The sequence below is a fragment of the Zingiber officinale genome, chromosome 11B (assembly GCF_018446385.1).
Source record: "Zingiber officinale cultivar Zhangliang chromosome 11B, Zo_v1.1, whole genome shotgun sequence".
Taxonomy (NCBI): Eukaryota; Viridiplantae; Streptophyta; class Magnoliopsida; order Zingiberales; family Zingiberaceae; genus Zingiber; species Zingiber officinale.
Window position 1 is genome coordinate 25,663,193 of NC_056007.1, and position 22,480 is coordinate 25,685,672.

The following is a 22,480-nucleotide window of genomic DNA, read 5'->3' on the forward strand; positions in this document are numbered from 1 at the left end:
TCTGACATAATTTTTGCCACGGTTACATACCGCTACCAAATGTTCTCATTACAGCTGTAGGAGCGGTTATAGAAACTGATCCAAAAATATGCCTTTTGCCGCAGTCACAAACCGCTTCTAATATTGATATCATGTAGCGACCACATGTGGCAGCTGCAAATTATATAATTTAGAGTCGGTTATGTGAACCGCTGCAAATCAAGATATATAGCAACGGTTTCTATAAAACCGATTCAAGCTATAAGAGCGTTCATTTGACCGGTTCTAAAAAATCAGTGCTGAAACCTCCATTTTTTTGTAGTGCCTGTGCAAAAATTTTGTACAAGTCCTGAACCATTCGTAACAACCTATTGTGTTCTTTAGAAATTAAATTTGGAATCACAAATAGAACTTAACATTATTGATTCCAAATTCAATTTATCTGTTCTTAGAGGTTTAGACTTGGATCGCAAATGATGCTTAACATTCTTAATCCAAATCCACCTATGTTACAAATTTGATTAAATATTTATTTCATAGATCGGCTTCCAGGTTAAACATTGCGAGGCACTAGACCTTCTTGGTTATGGGAGCATCCATCACTTCCTAGACAAAGCCTTTCAACAAAATTCAATATTTAATCTCCTTATAGTAACCCTATGTTTAACCATTAAGAACAATCGAATCACAAGATCGAAAAAACAAAAGAAACACAAACTCGAATCATAAATTTGAAACCTAGAAACGTTAGCCTCTTGTGTTTGGCATTTCAAGATCTAAACAAAAAGATGAACTAGTTATGATGCGGAAACTAATAACTAGTTATACCTTTTGTAGCTTAGAGACCTCCCGATCTTCTATCTTATTCCTCTTCTTATCTTAGACGTCGTGTGGGCGACGATCTACTGAGACGAGAATCCACCCAAGCCTCCTTCTTCTCCTTGCAAGTTTCGGCCACCAACAATCTCCTAGAGATGAAGAACTTCGGCTACCAACCAAGCTCCAATGGATGCTAAGAAACAAAGTCTCCTTTCTCTACTTCTTCTCCAAGCAAAGTCCGGCCACTAACAAGCTCCTTGAGAGTTGATGCCGCCGGCCACCAAAGAAGAAGAAAAGGAGGAGAGGAAGAAGATGAGGGTCGGCCACTATAAGGAAGAGAAGAGAGGAATACTAGATGATATGTTGTGAGGTGAGGCACCTCTACCCTCTCTTTTATCTTGGTCATGGCAAATAAGGAAAGTTTTATAAATAAAACTTCCTTATATTCCTTGCCAATGTTTAAGAAGGAAAATTTAATTAAAAATTTCCTTATAAACCCTTAATGTGGTCGGCCCCTACATGTCCTCCAAACAAGGAAAGTTTTAAACACAAAATTAAAACTTCCTAATTTGTTTCCGGAAATTTTTAAAATAAAAATTTCTCTTTTAAAAATTCCCTTCATGGTTGGTTATAAAAGGAAATGTTTATAAATTAAGATCTCTCTATTAAAACATGTGAATTATTACAATAAGGAAAGTTTTCTCCAAAATTAAAATCTTCCTTTCAATCTACAAATAAGGAAAGATATCAAACCTTTTCTCTTAATCTTTTGTAGAAACTATAAAAGGAAAGATTTAATTTTAAAACTCTCTTTTAAATCATGGCTTCCACATAAGGAAATATTTTTTAAAAAATAAAATCCTTTTAATTTTTTATGTGGTCGGCCACCAACTTGGGCTCCAAGTTAAGGTCGGCCACCTACTTGATCCATCCAAGGTTTATCTTGGCCGGCCCTTGCTTGGGCTCCAAGCTTGGCTTGGCCGGCCACCTTAGGATGGGTAAGAAGGTGAGTATGGGTGGGTATAAGACTTTATAAATAAGAGGCTACGACAGAGACCGAGAGGAGGAATTGGTTTTGGTCTCCCGATGAAATTGAGCTTCCCGTGTTCGCCCCGAACACCCAACTCGAGTTCATCAATAATAACTCATACCATTAAAGAGTTATTATTGAACTACCGCACCAATCCCATATTACTATATGGGCTCCTTCTTATCATGAGTGTGTTAATCTCCCTGTGTTTAAGATATTGAATATTCACTAATTAAATGAGTTACTGACAACTCACTTTAATTAATATCTATCTCCAAGAGTAATACCACTCAACCTTATTGTCATGTCGGACTAAGTCCACCTGTAGGGTTTACATGAAAATCTTTATGAGCTCCTCTTGGGGACATTATCAACCTAGATTACTAGGACACAGTTTCATTTTATAATCAACAACACACCATATAAATAATATCATTTCCCAACTTATCGGGCCTATTGATTTATCGAACTAAATCGCACCCTTTGATAAATTAAAGAAATGAATATTGAGTATATGTGTTTGTTATTATATCATGATTAAGAGCACACACTTCCATAATAACAAAGGTCTTGTTCTTTTATGCAGTCAGTATAAAAAGAACTTACCTTAAATGGTCCTGCTCAATACACTCAGAGTGTACTAGTGTAATTTTATAGTTAAGATAAACTAATACCAAATTACACTACGACTATTCCAATGGTTTGCTCCTTTCCATCTTAGTCGTGAGCTACTGTTTATAATTTATAAGGAACTGATAACATGATCTTCTATGTGTGACACCACACACCATGTTATCTACAATATAAATTAATTGAATAACTACACTTAGCATGTAGACATTTGACCAATGTGATTCTTTATTTCAAAATAAATGTTTACAAAAAGTTAGGCTTTTAGTATATACTCTAACAGCAACAAGGGCCTCCGGTGGCAGCTCGGACAACGACGGGGTCCGGTTAGACGAAGTAACCTCCGTCGTGGCTGGAAGGGTTGCAGGAGAAGAGGTGCCGACCCGCTCGGCGACCCCCACAGCCAAGGTGGCGGAGCAGGATGGATTGTCCGTTCGGCGCCTCTTGCGTCTAAGGAGGGGCACTCCATCGGAAGACTCGAAGCCTCCGGTCCAATCGTCAGGCTGTGCTTCGGGGGTTGGGAGCATATCACCAACCACTTCAATGCTGGTCGTTTGGTCGGTGGTGCCCTCACCCACAGCGGGCGTCTCCCCGCTCCCAGTAGCTGTGCCCTCTTGGGAGTCGACCGGCGCTAAGCCAAGGCCCGCCAACTCCTTTGGCGCAACTGCCTCGATCTCAGCATCTTTTAGCTTGCTATAGCCGGCCACCCGTGCTTGCATCATAATGTGAGTTGCAAGAGGAAAAAAGGAAATCAGTCAGAGTCAAAGGAAAGAACCAAGAAGTTTCTTACCTAAGCCGCGCGGGAATCGGGATCGGATCGGACTTAGGCCGAAGATGTACATAACTCCTTCCTGCAGCAGTTTATGAATGTTGTATTTCTTGCCAGCTAGCATGGTCACAGCGCGAAGATAGTTCGGCCGGCTCTTGTACTTCTTCAGATCGGGCTGGGGGGGCAAACCGACCTGCCAGCGCGTTCGGTAGCAGGGCCGCTCGGGGAGGCATATGAAGAAGAAGTACTCCTTCCAGTGTTTGTTGGAGGTTGGCATTTTATCGAAAAACACTAGGTTGACCCGAGATTAAAAGAGGAAGGTTCCTAGTTCAAACTGCTTGGGGTAGTAAAAGTAATGGAAGGCTTGAGGGGTCAAGGGAATGTCATGCAGCCGAAATAGCACGACGACGCCGCATAACAAGCGAAAAGAATTGGGTACGAGCTGCGGAAGGGGAACGCGGAAATAGTTACAGACTTCGATGATGAAAGGGTGGATCGGAAATCGAAGACCGATCACAAATTGGTCTCGAAAAAGATAAATAGTGCCGGTCGACGGGTCATTAGGCCGATCGGACGGAGAGGCCAGGATTATGTCATGGTCAAAGGGGATCTCAAAGATATTCCTAAGGTTCTCGGCATCACCCACGTCAAATCTGGTCTCCATGGTACTATACTAGAGACCAGGAGCGGGGTCAGACGGCCGAGAAGAGCTAGCCATTGTCGGGGAACAAGAAAACAGGCTCTGATAGAAATAGAGAGGGACAGAAAGTATGATTAACACAAAAAAGAAGGGGGGTGACGATCCGAAAGGACAACAATGAGATCGAAGAGAGCTTACAAATAGCAGGAAAGGCTACCACGGGAAAAGAAGGGAAGTCGCCGGAGCAACTAATCGCACGGGAACCACTGGAGCAACTAAGCGCACGGGAATCGCCGGAACACTAATTGCATAACACAAAGGTAAGGGAGAAGGCGACGCTGCGACGTTATAAGCCCGCAGCTCGACCAAGTAGAGCCGTCGAATCTAGGGCGTGAAATCTAAGACGCAAATCCAGCCATTGAATTCAAACCGCCAGACGTCGCGTCAGAGACCGTCACGTCGAGCAGACGACGACTGCAGCATTGACGCGTGGCATTCCCTCACTGGCTCGAATTTAAGGGGCGCATGCTCGGCCTTAACAAGGTGATTTGCACGAATTCCGAGGAGATACCAGTGACATCAACATTGACCGCACATGTCTGAGGACATTGAAAGAGAAAACCCAAGTGCAAATACTTGGACCTCCAATCGGCTACAAAGATCGGTCTCAGGGTCGAACGATGCTCTTCAACAAACCGGTCAGAATTCTACCAATGCGAGGGCCAATCGGTCAACTAATCTCCATGCTTCTTTTTGTCCAGTCAGTCGAACTTATAGCCTCCTTCGACTAGACTTGAAGGGGAGGCATGTGATCCGGTAATAAGGGCCCACCCCTCAGAGAGTCATGGTCACGGTGGAAGTCAAGGTCTAGGCGGTCAACGTCCATGTGTCGTTGGCCGGTCGGACAATTCACTCGTCCGACCGGGACAAAGAAGTATCGATCAGATATCACCACAACTCGGTCAAGCACTGATCTTCCGATGCTCAAAACAAGACATACGCTGAGCGGCCAGCTCGCTAGGACTTACATTGAACCTCGGAACCGGCGAAAAGGAATCGCAGCACAACAACGGAACTAGGACAATAGAATGTTGGCCGAGCAGCCGTTCCGCTCGGCCAAAGGGCTAGACTACACGAACGGCTAAGGGCTAGCCGAGCGGCTGTCCCGCTCGGCCCACTAACAGACAAAAGGAGGATCAATCGATATCCTCGTAGGAATTCGTGCCACCGACAGATGGTATGGTTGGAGGCATGGACGGGCAAAGGATCGTACGGCAGAAGCTTCCACTGTCATGTCAAAGATATGCTCGGGTCATTGAAGTATGGTGCCAAAGATGCTTTCCTGACACGTCTTTTCAGGGGAAGCTTTGAGAATCACACACGCCTCGAGGAACGTGCATGCGCTCCCCCGGAGCCCTATATAAAGGGCCCCAAGCTTCAATAAAAGTATGCATAATCTTTACTGTAGCTATTGTTACTGTGCTACTTGGTTTTCTCGCTTCTTTTACATCGCCGGTAATTGACTTGAGCGTCGGAGGGTCATCACCGGGAACCCCTCCCTGGCTTGGCACTGACGCTGCTGTGATTGCAAGTCCCTCTGACTCAGAGTCCAACAGTCAACAAGAGCACCACGTCCCCTAGCATCCATCACCTTAATTCTCGGACAGGATCATCATCTAGTATGATGTTTAATTCTCAAGGTCATTTGTAAATTTCTTTAAGATTTCCTCATGCCATCAAATTTTGACCTCAATGCTTAATTCTTCAATTTCTTATGCCTACCTAGCATGTGGAATGAATTAGACAGGAACTTAATTTTCGTTTTTTCTTTTAAAGCTAAAACTTTCTCTTTTATTCATTTAATTGCAAAAAAAATATCTTATTTTAAATTATGCAATTTAGAGTTAGGTGAGGAATTTATTACTCGCTTTGATGGGGGATTAGGAAGATTCCGTGATGTTGAATAATAGAGTATAGAGTTTTAAGATTATTTTGATTATAAATTTTGAGATATCATAACTCTTGATTCGAATTATATCATAAGATCTATAACATATCAAATCAAAATTCGTTTAAAGATCTATAATTATTATTAAATATAACCTATAACGGCTCAATGTTGGACCCAAAAGATATCGTTTAAAGTACTTTTAGGCGACTCAAAAAAATTTAATCCTTTTTATGAAAGTTATTTTCGTCTTTTACATATTAGATTTTTTTAGATTATTTAAATATTTGTTTTCAATATGAGAACATTATCTATATTTGAGTTAATATTATTCAATTAAATCAAAAGAAAAAATTTTTACATTTGACGATTTTTTATGTCTTTTTTTAAAAATTATCTATTAAGAACTAGTCTACAAAATAATCATTATTACGTCCAACAGTCACGCATGAAGCTTTAGCTTCCCACTTTGAATTTGACTTTATGAGCTTAATGAGGATCTGGTATTGGAATTTCTTTCCTCTTCTTGTTCTTCAAATATTGACTCTTGTAATGTCTTGTCATGCACCCAAAACAATTGATTCTTTTATTCGTTGCCTTATGGATTTCTTCCATCTACTTGTTCTTGTTTTTTTTCTTGACTTTCGGGCAATCTACCTTGAAGTATCCAATTTCATTACACTTGAAATGTTTCTTTTTCCCTTGGCGTTCTTTTACCTTTGTTATTTTTTTAACTTTTATTTTATCCTTTTCTATATGCGGACACTTTATTTAGTAGGGAGGAAAATACTCTATGGTACATCGTATCTAGGAATCGAATCGTGAATACTTAAAAGACTGCACACCGTAGCCTAAGGGACACAATAAAGCTTCATTCTTCAAGATTTTGAATAATAAAGATGATTTTTTATCTTCAGTATCCACCATCCTATCCATAATTGAGTCGTGAATACTTGTATTTTTTTTTTCTTTTCATCAACCAATTCAAGAGTTTGAGCTTCTTATACTTGCAAGAACTTCCCATGAAGGTTGACCTCCTTCTAAAAATCCTTTTATCCATGTAGTCTTCGATTTTACTCAGCTTCCGCGTGCAATATATCCTTGCTGATTTTTGTTGCTTTTTCATTACTTCAAACTCTTCAACTTGTTTTATAGGTATCTCCTTTCCTCCATTGGAATATTAAATCCCAATGTTATGATCCAAAATAGCTTAAAGTTAAGAAACAGTACATTCTCATTTTCTAATAGTCAAATTATACATTATAATATTCTAGAGGTATTTGTCGAAATCTCACCATCGCTCGCTGCAAGATGTTAACGTTATCGACTTGAGAAACCTACATTAATATCGCTTGTCAAAATAGAAGCGCAGGTGTTTTAAGTATTTTTATCCTTTAGGCAGGTGTTTCAAGTCCATAAAAATTTCCTATCAACTATTAGATAAATCTAGAAAGTTCAAATGGACCACGGGGTTGACTCAGCACTGAGTGGTTCAAACACTACAAACGTTCATTTGCGCTGTGTTGAAATTGAACCCTCGTTGCTTGGGAAACTCATTCGTCTATTTATCGTCGCACCAAGCCCTGGGAGTAAAATTTTATTGATACCACTTCTCAATTATTTTTACACCAAGCTCCTGACATGATACCTCAACTTCACTAGTAATTCAATCGTCATACGTGTACCCAGCATGGAAATTAAACCATGGTTGCTTAAGAAATACACCATACCCCTTACCACCACATCAAGCCCTAGGGGGCATCAATATCTTTTTTCAAAAAAAAAATCTATTACTTTAACAGCCCCCTTCGTATCGGTCCCATGGATATAGAGGAAGATAAATACTGGACGCATAATGGGATAAATCCTTGATCATCAGTTCTTAAAAATTAACCCCTAATTATTACGTCAAAGATATCATACGCCCACCGTCTGCACTATGTTGACATATTGATACAGCTTAAAACCCAATGAATGGTGGTTTAGATATGAATTACCCCAACAAATCAAATGTTAATTCTTGTGAAATACTTTTGTATTTTTGTTTATGTCGAATATTTACTTAGTAAAAATATAATAACAAATACAAACAAAATAATGCTAACAAATTCAATGTACATGATTTATAAACTTTGATAATTCTTCATAGCCCCCGAGTGTAGCACAAACGATGGATACATGACATCTCTGACGTAATGATCAAGGGTCGATTCTCAAGAACTGACGACCTGAGGTTTATCCCACCATGCGTCTGACACATGTGTATCTGCATGTACATCCCTCTATATTCATGGGATCGATACTAGGAGGACCGTTAATGTAGCGGATCTACAATTTTTTTTTTTTGATAATTCTTCACAGCCTATGAAGCATTTGATACATCATCTTGAATGTTTCCACTAAACTGCCCTGTATAAGAGATTTTGAAGTAAACCTCTTACAATCACTTCACTTCTAGTATGTTTACACTGATAACTTTTCTGTTAATACAATAAATGAAATTTATAATGATCACTCATCTCTCAATATAATAAATGAAATTAACTAAGCACAAGAGAGATTACCAAGAGTTAATGTCTTCAACCTTGGTCAAGCCCTTAGAGACCTTAGAACATCGTAGGCACAACAATAGAAGGTTTGAGAACTCATTTAACTTGTTCTACCTCAAATGGATTCGACTCTACCCTGACAATTCTAATTTTTCCACCTCTAATGGTTTAGACCAACTTCTGAGTTCCTCCATTCCAACAAAATGTGTAAAGTAATGAGAGAAAGAGCAAACCCATCTCTATTCCTGACATTTTCGCTCATTTTTCTCACGTTTATAAGCCTTGTAGAGGTCGAGGCCTAGAATGATGTTAAGCAAATTCATACCAACCATTCCAAACAGAGCTAGTGGGAGTTCGATGCCCTTCCTGAACTTAGCGGCATCAGCTACTAGCTTGTATGTTATAAGTATGTGGGATCCAAATCTTGCAATGAAGAAAGTGGTCCAGTTGAGCACCCATTCAACTTTCACCATTCTACTTTTTGCATCTCCAAACCCAGCGATCCTCCTCACTTTTCTCATATGCAGAAAGATTGAATGGAGCTGAAAACAATCACATGTTACTAGGGAAAAATTAAGGAGAACAAATTAAGCTTCAAATGTCACGGTGTGAGAGGTGTTCACAAGTGAAATGAAGAGAAAGGAGGCATTTGCTTACCTCGCATATGAGAGTGAGTATGAGATAGTTGATTGTGACATTCCTGTGCAGAGCCAGTGTAAAGCAAACCAGAAGAATCAAATGGTGAACAAGAATACCAGGAATCCAACCACTATAGAGGCGATACAGAAGCATGTCCAATTGGTCGTACGCAAAGTAACCACAGGAGAAACACAATGAAGCATATGCACCAAGCCATGCACCGCCGAACAGTTGTTCATGTTCAAACATATTGCTGAATCCCTTGATGTGACACTGATTAATCAGAATCAGGACAACTGCAGCATACACAAATTTGGTAATAGTTAGTGTCTAAGGTTAATCCGGAAGTAAGATGATAACATGGTGAAAGTTGTAGAAAAAGATACAAAAACAAAGCATTTAATAAATAAGAAGCCGGACCAATAAAGAAAAGGATAAAGAGAACTGACTGACAGTATGAAACAAAAATATAAAAACTGGGAAAGAAAAACATTTACATGATACCATTTGTCAATGATATGTTTCATTCCAGCTAAACTAACAATAAAGATAATAGTTTCTTCACACTGTCAAGATACTCAATAGCATATTATCTGTCAGGGAGATTTGTATCGTTCAGAGAGAGAAACTCTCCCTTCTCTCTAAGAAGGAACCAGCAAATCATCCCAGAGTTCTTGTCGGGAAAAGTGCTCTTGTTCAACGGGTTCTAATCAAGAGTGTGGGTTCGTGGTAAACTTATTTTGTGCCACACCTTGGTGGTGCTCTCAAGAGGTCCCCTGGATGAGATCTTCTCACGTGGGGAGGAGGTTTTCCTTGGTAGTTTGAGTATTTTACGAGCAAAGATTACTTGGCCTTGAATCTTCGAAGTTGTGGAAAAAATCTTCAAAGGTTGGGCGGGGTTCTTGTGGCTAGTGAAGCAGAGGGAATCAAGCTCTTCAACGCCAGTAGCAATTCCTGCCGGTGCTGGTTTGGAGAAGAAGGCTGACGTGGAGGATAGATACATGGAAGTTATGCTGCCATGTCTGTGTAAACCAATCAGTGGCTACGCAGTGGATCCTTGTGGCTGGATTTCGCACAAGGAAACTCTTTTATTTGGAAGGCTTGCAGTTTCTCTCCTTTTATTTCTGGATTTGGGTGGCAGATTCATCGTCTTCAGAAACAATTAATTCTCTCCTTAAAGGCCATCTGATTTAATTCTGATTCTCATTCACTTGGACGGCAAGTTTCAGAACTAATTGGCAACTCCAGCTGGATTGGAAGTTTGCCGAATTGGCCAAAATATTCCAAGTTACCAGCTTACCAAATTTGATGCGTGACAAGGGCCGGCGGTCATCCAGGAACCACACTTAGGTGGCTCCTTCGTTGAGGACAGCAGTTCCTCAACCTAGTGTTCAGGCCAATAGAGAATTGCAACGGTAGGTTAGATAACAACCTCAAAAGACGACCCAAGCGGAAGTGAAACAACTGGATGAGGGTTACCAAAAGCTGAAGACACAGCGGTTCCTACAGCTACAAGTGAAACAACATGATAACCAAGGGGTAGGAGTTGAATACTACTTATTTGGGATGAGTTGATTTGGAGGTGATGGGAGTGGCATGAGCAATTCGTTCATTGTCAGATCTGTTGCAAGATGTCTCGAAAGCTCATTGTGGTTACGTTTGTCCATGGTCAGATTTTTATGGTGGGGAGGAAGGCATTGTGGGAAAGGCTTCAACAGATTTCCACATATATGGGGATGTCATGGTTGGTCCTTAGGGATTTTAATTCTTACTTATTGGCCAAGGACAAGTGTGGAGGGTACTCAGAATTGCATAGTAGATTATCATAATTTTGTGAGTCTTGCCGGAATAGAGGATCTATCATATACAGACTGCATATTCACATAGACGAATGGTCATATATGTTGCAAACTGGATCAAGAACGCATTAATAGAAAATGGTTAGAAGCCAAGTTACAAAGCTTTGCAAAGTTCACACCTCCAAGTTGTTTATCAGATCACTCAGCATGTTTAGTCTGTATCATGGGTAGAGGAATTCGCATTTAGAAATCATTCAAATTCTTCAATATGTGGGTACAACATGACTCCTCACAACTAGTAGAGACAAAATGGGTGGAATACAAGCAACAAGTGGTCCAAAGCAACAAACAATATGGGCTCTCACATATCCAAAAGACATTGAAATCAGATTTGAAGAGATTAAACGTGGAGCATTATCAACACATATATGTCAGAGTTGTTGCCCCAGCACGCCTGGAAGAGGCCCAAGGTGATGGATTGTTGTTACAGAGGATTATAAGGAGTTGCAGCAAACTGCAACCCTTCTAAATGCTACAGAACATTCTTTTTCCATGCAATGTGCAAAAATTGGCTATTCAAGAATGTCGGAACACTTCCTTTTTCATGCACTGGTAAAACGTAATAATAAACATAATGAGATCATTGTAGTGGAGAAGCTTAGCCTTATAGAATCATTTGAGAATGTGGTCAAGGTTTTTATGGAACACTTCCATTGCCAACTTGGGGAGACTATAGGCCGCACGACTGACTTTCCTCACTCTTGCATGGCATTCGGTTGATCAGCATGATGCTTTAGAGCGACTCCCTGAGGAGATGAAGTAGGAACTATTTGACATTGGTGATTAGAGGACTCCTGGCTCGGATGGGTATGGCTCAAAGTTCTTCAAACATGCTTGGGACATTGTGAGACTAGACTTCACTAGTGCAGTTTTGGAATTTTTCACCGGTGGAAAATTATTGCAGAGATAGAATCATACTTTGATTGCGCTTGTTCCAAAATCAGCCCACACTAGCGGGGTGACAGATTATAGATCGATCTCCTGCTGTACAATATTCTACAAAGTCATCTCTACGTTATTGGCTTCGAGATTATCAGAGGTAGTAGGAGGAATTCTTCATCAATCCTATGCAGCTTTTGTACTGGGACCTTTCATTACAGATAATATTCATTTGGCACAGAAGCTCTTCCGGAGATATCATAGGAAGTACATCTCCCCTAGATGCATTATGAAGGTTGACCTTCAAAAGGTCTTTGACTCAATTCATTGGGAATTTTTGCATGAGACGCTTGTTCTTTGAGTGCCCTCCTGTTGCGATCTTATGGCAAAGGATCTGAGAGCGGCTACATCTGGGGCAAGAGATGTCTATCCATCGACGGATGCTGCGAATCTTCTAGTATTTCTTCAAAGGAGGTCACTTTGATACATTTTGTTTGGAGAGCTAGAATAGTTGTATCTTTGATGAGGGACAATTGGATAGTGAGAGGATCTTTAGAAATGTGCAAACCTATGTTCACCAGTCATTGAGTGTTTTCTGATTTGATATTACATTAGACATGGAGCAAATTACCGAATATTATATTCTGGACTTGTATTGATATAAACATTTTACTTATCCAAAAAAAAAAAATACTCAACAGCATAAAATGTTCCTGTTTCACTTAATTCAAAATATATTAATTTCAAGGGCTCACAAGAGAGTGGTGTGATAAGCATTGTAAACCCAGTTCCTCTAGTATCAGATTGCAGGGAAAGATAACAGAACTTGGAGAGGTTTTTTTTCTTCTTTTCTTTTTTGCTGTAATCTGATATCAACTGAAAAAAAACCCAAAATTATCCATCAGCATGTAAAATGTGACCCCAGAAAAAAGTTTATTACCAGGGATCCTTCGGCAAGCAATTACAGGATATGCCTTTATGTTGAAGACATCAAGATTTAGAATGTACATGGGAACAAATTACATTATAGCTTTTCTTGTTATAATATGATTGGTTTTTGTGAATGAGAAAGCTCTATACATTGTTAATTATCCCATCCTAAAACGATACCAATCACAGAGTTCATAATGTGTTCCTAGAAGAACCATATAGACTAAGCTTCAGTACTGTCACTAATGAATCATTGGGATTGACGCCTCTAAAAGGGAATTTTCCAATTTGATAGGAATTGCAAGCTACAGAGGAGAGTGATATCACCTTCTATTTTGATGTGGGAAATTTTCTATTGATCATAGATGGATTATGTAAGGTAGGAGTCTTAAAATGCTTATTAATATGACTTTTCTACACCAAATCAAAGTTATTATTGTTAGGACTCGTGCGAGCTAGAGAGGAGGTGAATAGCTCTTGTGCGTCGAATGAGAGATTTTGCAGCGGAAAGACTTCGGCACACGGGAATCAACACAACACAACGCTAACACGATCGGTTTACTTGGTTCATATGTCCAACCTAGCGTTCTACACCACTAACAATTTTCCTCCGTAGATGAAATACAGAGGTGGAGAAACCTCTTACAGGAGTACTACAACCATGATTACAGCAATGATTGGATGAAAGAGCGAAATTGGAAGAGACAAGAACGGAAAACCTTAAACACAAGACATCTACTTCCTTTCACTTGTGGAATGTTGAAAGTTGAAGTTTTTATCACTTGAGTGTGCAAGAGAAAATAAGAGCCAAGGGTGCACCAGAAATAAGCCAAAACCCCCTTTAAAGAGCCTTCAATCAAGCCGGTTGCATCTTTTTGCCACCGTTAGTCGATTGTTGTTGCAATCTACTATTGTTGAAGTTTATCCTTGACTTGATCATTGAACAGTCACTGACTCCGATTTGCAATTGATATCATCCATATTTCTAAATAGCAGTCGATTGTCAAAGGCTACCATTCGACTACTAACTAATAGTCAAATTAATCAATCGAATTGAAAACATGTTGACTAAAAATAGTCCATCAGTTGATTGCTCCATCATAGTAATCGACTAATGCCACTTAGTCAAATTGATTAGTTGAATTGAAAACATTTTGTTCGTTTAAATTGGTCAAACAGTTGATTGCTATATGACAGCAATTGACTGTTAAGATTTCTGTGCAAAACCCCAATTCAGGGGTTTACGCATCAGTCAATTGATCATCCTTATCAATCAATTGGTGCGCAAGCCCCAATCGATTCAGGGTTTTGCTCAGCACCATATCAATCGACTAAGCAATTGATTGCTCCTTGATAGCAATTGACTACTAAATCCAATTTATGATTTTGTACACTTAAACCCTTAACCGTAAACTCCGTTCAAGTTTACAATGTATCAATCGATTGTTATATATTACCAATAGACTAATACACTATTTTCATCCATTCTAATGATCAAAACATGCCTAACTTCACTACCCTTATCCCACAAGGGTTATGAATCTCCTGTTCCGTAGACTGTAGTGTTTGGAGCTTCCTTATCTCCGGATCTTCATCCACCCTTGCATCCGATCTCCTGATTTGCTCGGGTTTTTTTTTTCTAAGAATCCGACCTTGAACTTGCATATCTTGCATCCAGTCTTCCGATCTGTGAGGACTTCTCCTTACCAAGAATCCAACCTCCAATCTTCTTGGACTTAAGTACCACCATACAAGCCTTAGGTCTTAATGAATAAAAGGGATTAAACCATTCAGAGATATGACAAGTTTGACACTATCATACTTTGAAGTCTGAATTAAAGCTCAAAGAAATCACAACATCTACATTTAATATTATTAGTAAGAATACAATAATACACAAGTACGTGTAAGTCTATGGCAGGGTCATAAATTCTCCTCCGAGATTGAGTCAACAAGATAGAGATACGGGTGTTTATTTAAGCTATGAAGTAAATGAGTTACATTTTATTTGGCTTTTGGCGCAAATAGGGAATAAGATGGCAATATGTATGAAAATTTAGATATTTTAAGTTGGTGGAGAGAAAAATATTGTACGTCATTACATGAGATAGTAATTGTTCGCATGCCTGCAATAGCATTAGAGTCTTCTTTTCTTACAGACAATTGAATGCTAAAGAAGAAAAAAAAGTCAACCGAACTAGAAGAATTTGGAAATACAAGTTGGATTTCTATATGCCTAAGGGATTAGTTAGATGAACAAGATCATTTTAAGAGAAAGGACACTCGATATCTGACTCCGAACACAAAGGGAAAAATGCCCTTTTACATGGTCATCCTAATGATTCCATGCCTAAATGTGTTAAGTACGCTAGAAATAGAATTATATGAGTCTTGCTCCTTCCAAGGAAAGATACATAAGGAAGCCTATAATAGGACAAAAGTTCAAATCCATACCTATATTTTTCCCAATTTTATACTTTTAGTTTTAAAATGTATAATACATAGTATTTTACACTAGGGTTTGTTGGCTTGGTTTGAGACAACCCAACCTAAGACAGTGCTAGATTGGCACACTCAACTTTTTGGCACACTCAACTTCAATCCTAAGACTCATGTCGTAGCTAGTAACCCTTTTAGTCTGTAATCTAATGGAAACAAAACCAACATTGAAGATTATCAAGTAATTTAGCTTACTCAGACATAATTGAATAAAAATTAGATATAGAGAATATTGAAAAAAAAACCCAAAATAGTTAGGGGTTGTTAGATCACATGACACAGCTATAGGATGGGGGGTGAATAGATGCTCATTGTCTTTTGCTCGATTTCATTCATGTTTACCTATGATCAGATTAGTCCTTAGCAGAAAACATAAATAATATAAGCAACATGTAAATCGAGTTAACATAGTTTGAAATTCTCGGTTCCTACTTTAAGGTTTATAATTTGTCGGTGGATCACTCTCAAAATCACCGCTATCTTTTCTCCTCTTGGGATGTCTGATAACCAACATTTTGACGTATTATTTTGACTCTTATACTTAATGTTTTAATCCTCTCATATGCTTAAATGTTGATTATTATCGTATTTTATGTTCAAGGGTTAATTTGGAGCTTCATTTCAATATCTCTACATTTATGACATTATTTCTTAAAATATGAATGTGGCCTTGTAAGGAATCAAAAGATGGCGTCAACTTGAATCATAAGATAAGTCATAAGCTCACCATAGCAGGGAACACGGCCTGGTCATGTCCCCTGACACAACGTGATCATGTCCCTCTCTGCAACCTGATCGAAGTCAATTCCAACATCCCACAATAAGAAGCATGGCTTGGTCGTGCTCTAGGGCAGGGCCTGGCCGTGCTCTAGGGCACGGTCGTGTTGTGTACTCAAATATAAAGGGTCTCACTCAAATCTAGGGCATGATCTCATCATCTATCATGGAAGCTTCTTCCTCCTATCCACCGCACACCACTCACAGAGGAGAGACGAGAGAGGATTCCCTCCATCATCTCCTCCATTCCATTCCACCGCTCGATCAATCTCCATCTTCGGCAACCATCTCCATCCTCCAAAGAGGAGATAAAAAGGGTTTCCCTCCATCATCTCCATCTCTGATGGTCATCTCTACCATCATCCAACCGTATGAAGAGGAAAGGGGATTCCCTTGCTCATCAGATGTTAACCTTCATCCATCCAGGTGAAGAGACAAAAGGGGATTTCCATCATCATCTCTAACCTCCGACCATCATCTCCACCGCCGGCAAGCCATCTTCACCGAAGCTTTGGGATTCCTAGCTCCGCATCCATCTCCATCCTCGAGCTCTTGGGATTCCTAGGCTCATTCCGCATGATCCACTTGTAGAGGAGAGGAAGGCATGGGGATTCTCTACTTCTCATCTGCAAGCATCGATTTGCACCATCCACCACAATTGGAGGGAGAGCTCCTTTATCTTCCGTGCTTAGTTTTGTTCTTTGTGTTTGCAATGTGTTCGGTTAAATTCCCCTTGCACTTTTACATTATTTTTTTTTATCAATGCATTTCAATTCATTTACTTCTTGCAATGCTTTAGTTCATTGGAATATTAGTGATGTTTGTTCTTCATTTGGATGGAAGTAGGTTAGGTTAAATTAAGATGTTTTTCATTTGTTAGTCTTAGCATCTAAAACTCAAACTCATTTACAACACCAAAACTTAAACCCCAAAACAAAACCATTTAATCCTGAAATTGTCATTCGCCGGGCATATTCCTTGATAGAGACGATCTGAGTCATCCCTATACTATACTAGTGTAGAAGGGTTCAGTAATTTAAATTTGAATTATAACCGTCGTACAACATATTATCAATTTTGGCACCGTTGTCGGGGAGTTTTAGTAGTATTTAATAATCTTAGGATTTTTTTACTTTGTTTTCAGTCAAAAATTTTAGTATCTCCCTTTGCCCTCAAACTTTTAAGGTAGAAGAAATTGGGTGTGGGACTCAATACTCAGCTTCTCCGTGAATAACAACAACCTATTTTGGCCAAATTTCAACGTTTAGACCACTTTTCCAATTTTTAAAAAAATTTAATTTCATTCTTCGGTTCCATTTTCACCTACTTTTACCCCTTAGTGGTCTCAAAAAATTTTAAAATTGTTTAGGGCTTTAATTCTCTTATATCCATGTGTTTTGTTTTGTGTGTTTCTGGTAGCTTTTGATCTTGTTTGTCAATGTTTCAGTGTAAGACAAGAAACTTTCCTTTGTGAGCAAACATGGATGCTTATTTTCAGCGGTTTGGATGCATTAATAAGGCTTGTATTTGAGTACGGAGCAACATAGAAGTGAGAATAGGTTGGATGAGATATCTTCTATTGTCTCACAGCTCCAAGCTATGAACCAATAGCAAATCGTGCAACCAGAACAATCAATGAGAGCCTACGATATTTATGTTATTTGTGTCAGTTCATTCCATCCATTTGATGTATATCCCATCATGCAACAAACTGATACTTTTCCCATAGAACCTCAAATACCATCAACCCCAACAACCCTATATTTTTATTGGACGCAACAAGATGATAGTTTTATCTTCACTAATTAGACAACAGCTGCAGCCAATGTGTTTCCCATCCAATCTCAGTACTACCAGCTCCAACAACATGATAGGTATGATTCATTGTATAATACCTATAATTATGGTTGGATAGACTAAAATTTTAAATATGGGAACACGCAACAACAAATTCTTGAGCAATCTCAGTACTACCAATCCTAACGACAAAATATGTATGATCCATTGGCAGTACCTATGCCCTGATCTGAGAGATCAACCAAATTTCAGTTATGAGAACACAACAGATTAATGAGCAACATCAAAGTAAGAGAAGGTCAGATGAGATAGCTTCTCTTGTCGAACAGCTCACAGCAATGAACCAATCTCGACAACTGACCAGCATACCAAAGTTCACTTGAATTTCAAAATGATCCGATGCTTAATTGGTCACGGCCGTTCCAATAGGTAGAGCCAACTCCTTGGGGAGCATTCTAAGGCCTCAATGCAGAATCTTCTACTTCTAGCCAACCACGACCCTCAATGCATAAACTAGAAGATCTCGTCCAATAGATGGCAACCAGTAATCTTCAATTTGTGCAAAATTTGAAGAAATGGGTAGATCAAATTGCATCATCCATCAACCAACTACATGCACCAATTTCTAGCAACTTCCCTCATAAACCATTCCTAATGATGATGTCAATTTTGATGGTGAGGATGGTGCATGCAAAATTTCTGATGAAGTTGTTAATGTTGTAGATTCTGATTATATGGATGTTGCATGCAAAACTCTTGATAAAACTATTGATGTGGCAGAGATGGATGATGATGTTGGTGAGTTGTCTACTAATCCTGTGATTTTGTTGATGGTGAGGATGGTGCATGCAAAATTTCTGATGAAGTTGTTAATGTTGTAGATTCTGATTATATGGATGTTGCATGCAAAACTCTTGATAAAACTATTGATGTGGCAGAGATGGATGATGATGTTGGTGAGTTGTCTACTAATCCTGTGATTTTGTTGATGGTGAGGATGGTGCATGCAAAATTTCTGATGAAGTTGTTAATGTTGTAGATTCTGATTATATGGATGTTGCATGCAAAACTCTTGATAAAACTATTGATGTGGCAGAGATGGATGATGATGTTGGTGAGTTGTCTACTAATCCTGTGATTTTGTTATAGATGAAAGTGCATTTGCATAGTGGAGACAATGCCTACAAAATTTCTTTATTCAATTGTGCAACTACCTAAACTAAAGCTACAACTCTTTCCTGATCACTTGAAGGAGGCATACTTAAAGGAGGATGAACAATTTCTAGCTATCATTGCTCAGAAACCTCAATCTGATCCGGAGAAGAATCTGTTGGGTGTTTTTAGGCAATGCAATGAAACTATTGGATAGACACTTGCAAGCGTACCTGGGGTAGCAAACAAAAATGATGAGTTAATCCTCATCCGAGTGATGAATAGCTAGAGGCCCCAGATTAGACATTTCAATTGGATCTGTTTTGTGATCCCTCCTACTATGCAGTAGGAGTGGTTATTGTTTCGTGGATTGGAATAGCACTTCGCATCATATATTATGCCTCAGCTCTAAGATCCATGCTAAAGGAGGCCCTAATTTCCACTACAATAATCAGCCCCCGAAGTGGATTCTCTAATTAAACTGCCGTCGAACACTATGGAAAAAATGGTGGACGGAGCAGTCTGGACCTCATCTACAATCATCCCAACTCCGGAGGGGATACTCCAACTGAACAGCCTCCAACCTCCCCGAAGAACTTTCAAAGGGTATATAGTGGAAGGAGCGGTCTATACTTGTACCGTAACCTGAGAGAACTTTCAAGGAGGCAATGTTAGAGGGAGCGAAACTTAATGAAGTTATCTACCATTTGAAGAAGGCCCTCACCTCCACTCATATCATTTCACTCCCGACCTGGCTACTACTACTGAATTGCCTTCAATCGTCAGGAAATAAGGGAGGTCTGTTCCTTCCTTTCTCTTTCTTGTTTTTCTTTATCTTTTTGCTTGTGTGCTTTGTTTTGGTTTCTTTCATTACTTTGCTTTCTTGCTTTGTACTTTGTTTAGTTTTGGTTGCATTTCCCTTGTGTGTTCTCTTTTAATACTTTGAGAATCGTAAAAGCTTTTTAAGTTTGATCGTCGAGTTTTTAGATCATTTGACATGATTGAATACTTTGTTTGCATATTGTCAGTTAGTGTGGTGATGGATTCTACCTTGATAGAATAAGCTTGACCGTTCATATGTACCTAGTGAGGATTTTAGCAATGCTTATTCTTTATCCTCTTTGTATATCAATTGCACTCATGATAATTGACACTCTAAAACTTTACTTCTTTTCGAGATTATAGTAACATAAGCATGCATGAATATTCTGAAAGTTATTTTTCTTATTCACTCTTTGGTTTTCTTTCTTACATAGAATACAAGCATGATGGTTGAAATGTACCTTAAGAAGTCTAACACCTAAAAAATCGTTGTTACTCCTGAATTAGTATGTCAACAAATGACAAGCATTGGAAGCCTTATTCCAAGAAGGCCCATCATGAAGAATTTACATAGAATGCACCCTAGTAAATTCTAGATCGTTATTGCCCTAGAAGAAACAATGAGAACAAATGAGAATAAAAAAAAAAGATAAATTTGAAAGAATACTATCAAGATATGATTCGCAGTAGCAAAACATTTAAAACTCACAAAATAGTTGAAAGCACTCACAATCTAGATCTTGCAAACTTTCCAGAACCATAAATGTCAAAGACAAACAAAATGTTGAAGTTTGAGGATAAGAAAACATTTTATCACATTGCATGTTGTAAAGGGACTGACTATATGTGACACAATGTAAAAATCCTAAACCTAAATATCAATGTAAGACTAAACACACTAGACCAAATATCCTCTTATCTAATGCTATTGACACTCCATCTTAAGCAAGAGTATAGATATTGTTTATGATATGCCCGACTTCTAACACAAAGTAGAAAAGCTCTCAAAATCAAAGATGTAGTATTAATGAGATAATGACTATGGAAATGGAAAACATAACTATGAAAATTTTATAAATTTTGAGGGGGCACGCAACCAATTATCACTTCAACCTCACATCCATACAGAGCCAATAATTTCTTTGACTTCCATCCAACACATTGAGAAGATTAAATGAAACAAGAACAAAGAGAAATTCCAAGAACAAATAGCTCAAGTGAACTTTTCCTTGAAGCAACACGAGCGGTAGCATGCAATAGACTAAAGAAGTATAAAGGCTTCTGAAGGAAAGATGCATATAAGAAAGCATTCTATTCTCAGTTTACTACTAGTTAAGGGTCGAGCTATTATATGCATCTTTCCTTCAGAAGCCTTTATACTTCTTCTTTAGTCTATTGCATAAATCTATTCTTGGGCATACCTAAGTCATATCCCAAACCCTGAACATTTAGTCAATTCTGACCGGAGTCAAAAGTGAGTAATGTTCAAAGATCACTGAACACGTGTATTTGTATCTTCATAGGATCTATCTCTATATGTTCATTATAAAAAAGGCATCTATTCCTAGCCATCCATATATGGTGAACCACACAAGACATAGCTAGTCAAAATCTATAAGCCTCTATATTGTCGCTTGCAAATTCGTACCATCCGTCAATATATGCTCCTTTCATGCTGCATCCCAAGCCAAGTACGGACCTTCCGCCAAAACCTACCACTTATAAGACACCGAAAGAATAGGTGTTCCAAAGTTTCCTCCATAGCTTCACATAGCACACAAGCCTTGTCAAACGTACTGTTGCTAATCACGTGTCAACAGTCTCCTATGTGCCAGAAGCTATATTGTAAACGTATGTCTGGATTGAACATATAGCTTCTTTAGTTCATGCTTTCATGGTTCCTTCTGAAAAATCTATACACTCTGGATACCCCCTGTCGGCTTGTGCAAACCATCCTCTAAGGTGATCCGCTGCTAGCTCCTATGTAGTCAATTGTTTCATCTCGGATAAATAATAGCTTTTTAATCAGCGAAAAATCTTCATTTGATCCAGAGGGTGTCCTACTTTTTCTGTATATTCCATAAGACCAGACAAAGTCATTCTTTGTTCCATACCCACAAGTCCCTTAAGCCATATCCCCCTTCATCTTTCGGTGAGCAAATGTGGTGGGTGTTTTGATGTACAGACGAATGATTTGCTTAGTGAATAGATCTTATCTATGATACCACATGGGATCAATAGAATGGATAATCAAAAAACACTCCACGCCTTGTAGTATTAATCCGATTAACTCTATCTTGCCTCTATATGACAGACTGTAACGCAGCTAGGAATTAATCTTACTAATAATTGCATCAATTAGAACACCATAATTTAGAGGCCGCAATTTTTTAAAGGCTAGGAGTATTCCAATTACTGGAATGGCTAGGCATTAATCTTACTAATAATTACATCAATTAGAACACCATAATTTAAAGGCTGCAATTTTTTAGAGGCTAGGAGCATTCCAATTACCGGAATGGAAGCAAACCTTCTTGAAAGGCCGAGGCATCTAGCAAATTGTTCTTGGTACACTCATTCAACCCATACTCAGTCATGTATATTCTGGACTTTAGTTGGTTGGCACACAATCTTGCCATTCTTCCGAAGAGTTCAAGGCATTCTACAAGAATTGAGACTAATGAGACCTCCCCTTGTGAATAATAGCATGTCATCTGCATATGCTAGATGAGTAATCCCCATTGTTGCACATTTAGGATGAT

General features: G+C 38.9%; 1 protein-coding gene across 1 annotated transcript in view; it reads right to left on the bottom strand.

Annotated features, from left to right (window-relative positions):
* Positions 1-8,187: 8,187 nt before the first annotated feature.
* The window catches only part of LOC122034520 (TLC domain-containing protein 2-like), a 71,725-nt gene continuing 57,432 nt past the window's right edge, over positions 8,188-22,480 (bottom strand). The window contains exons 2-3 of the mRNA XM_042593807.1: positions 9,022-9,299; positions 8,188-8,906 (exon numbers count right to left, since the gene is read on the bottom strand). Coding sequence (XP_042449741.1) covers positions 8,604-8,906; positions 9,022-9,299 — 581 coding nt within the window. The 3' untranslated portion in view covers positions 8,188-8,603. The remainder of the gene's footprint in view (positions 8,907-9,021; positions 9,300-22,480) is intronic.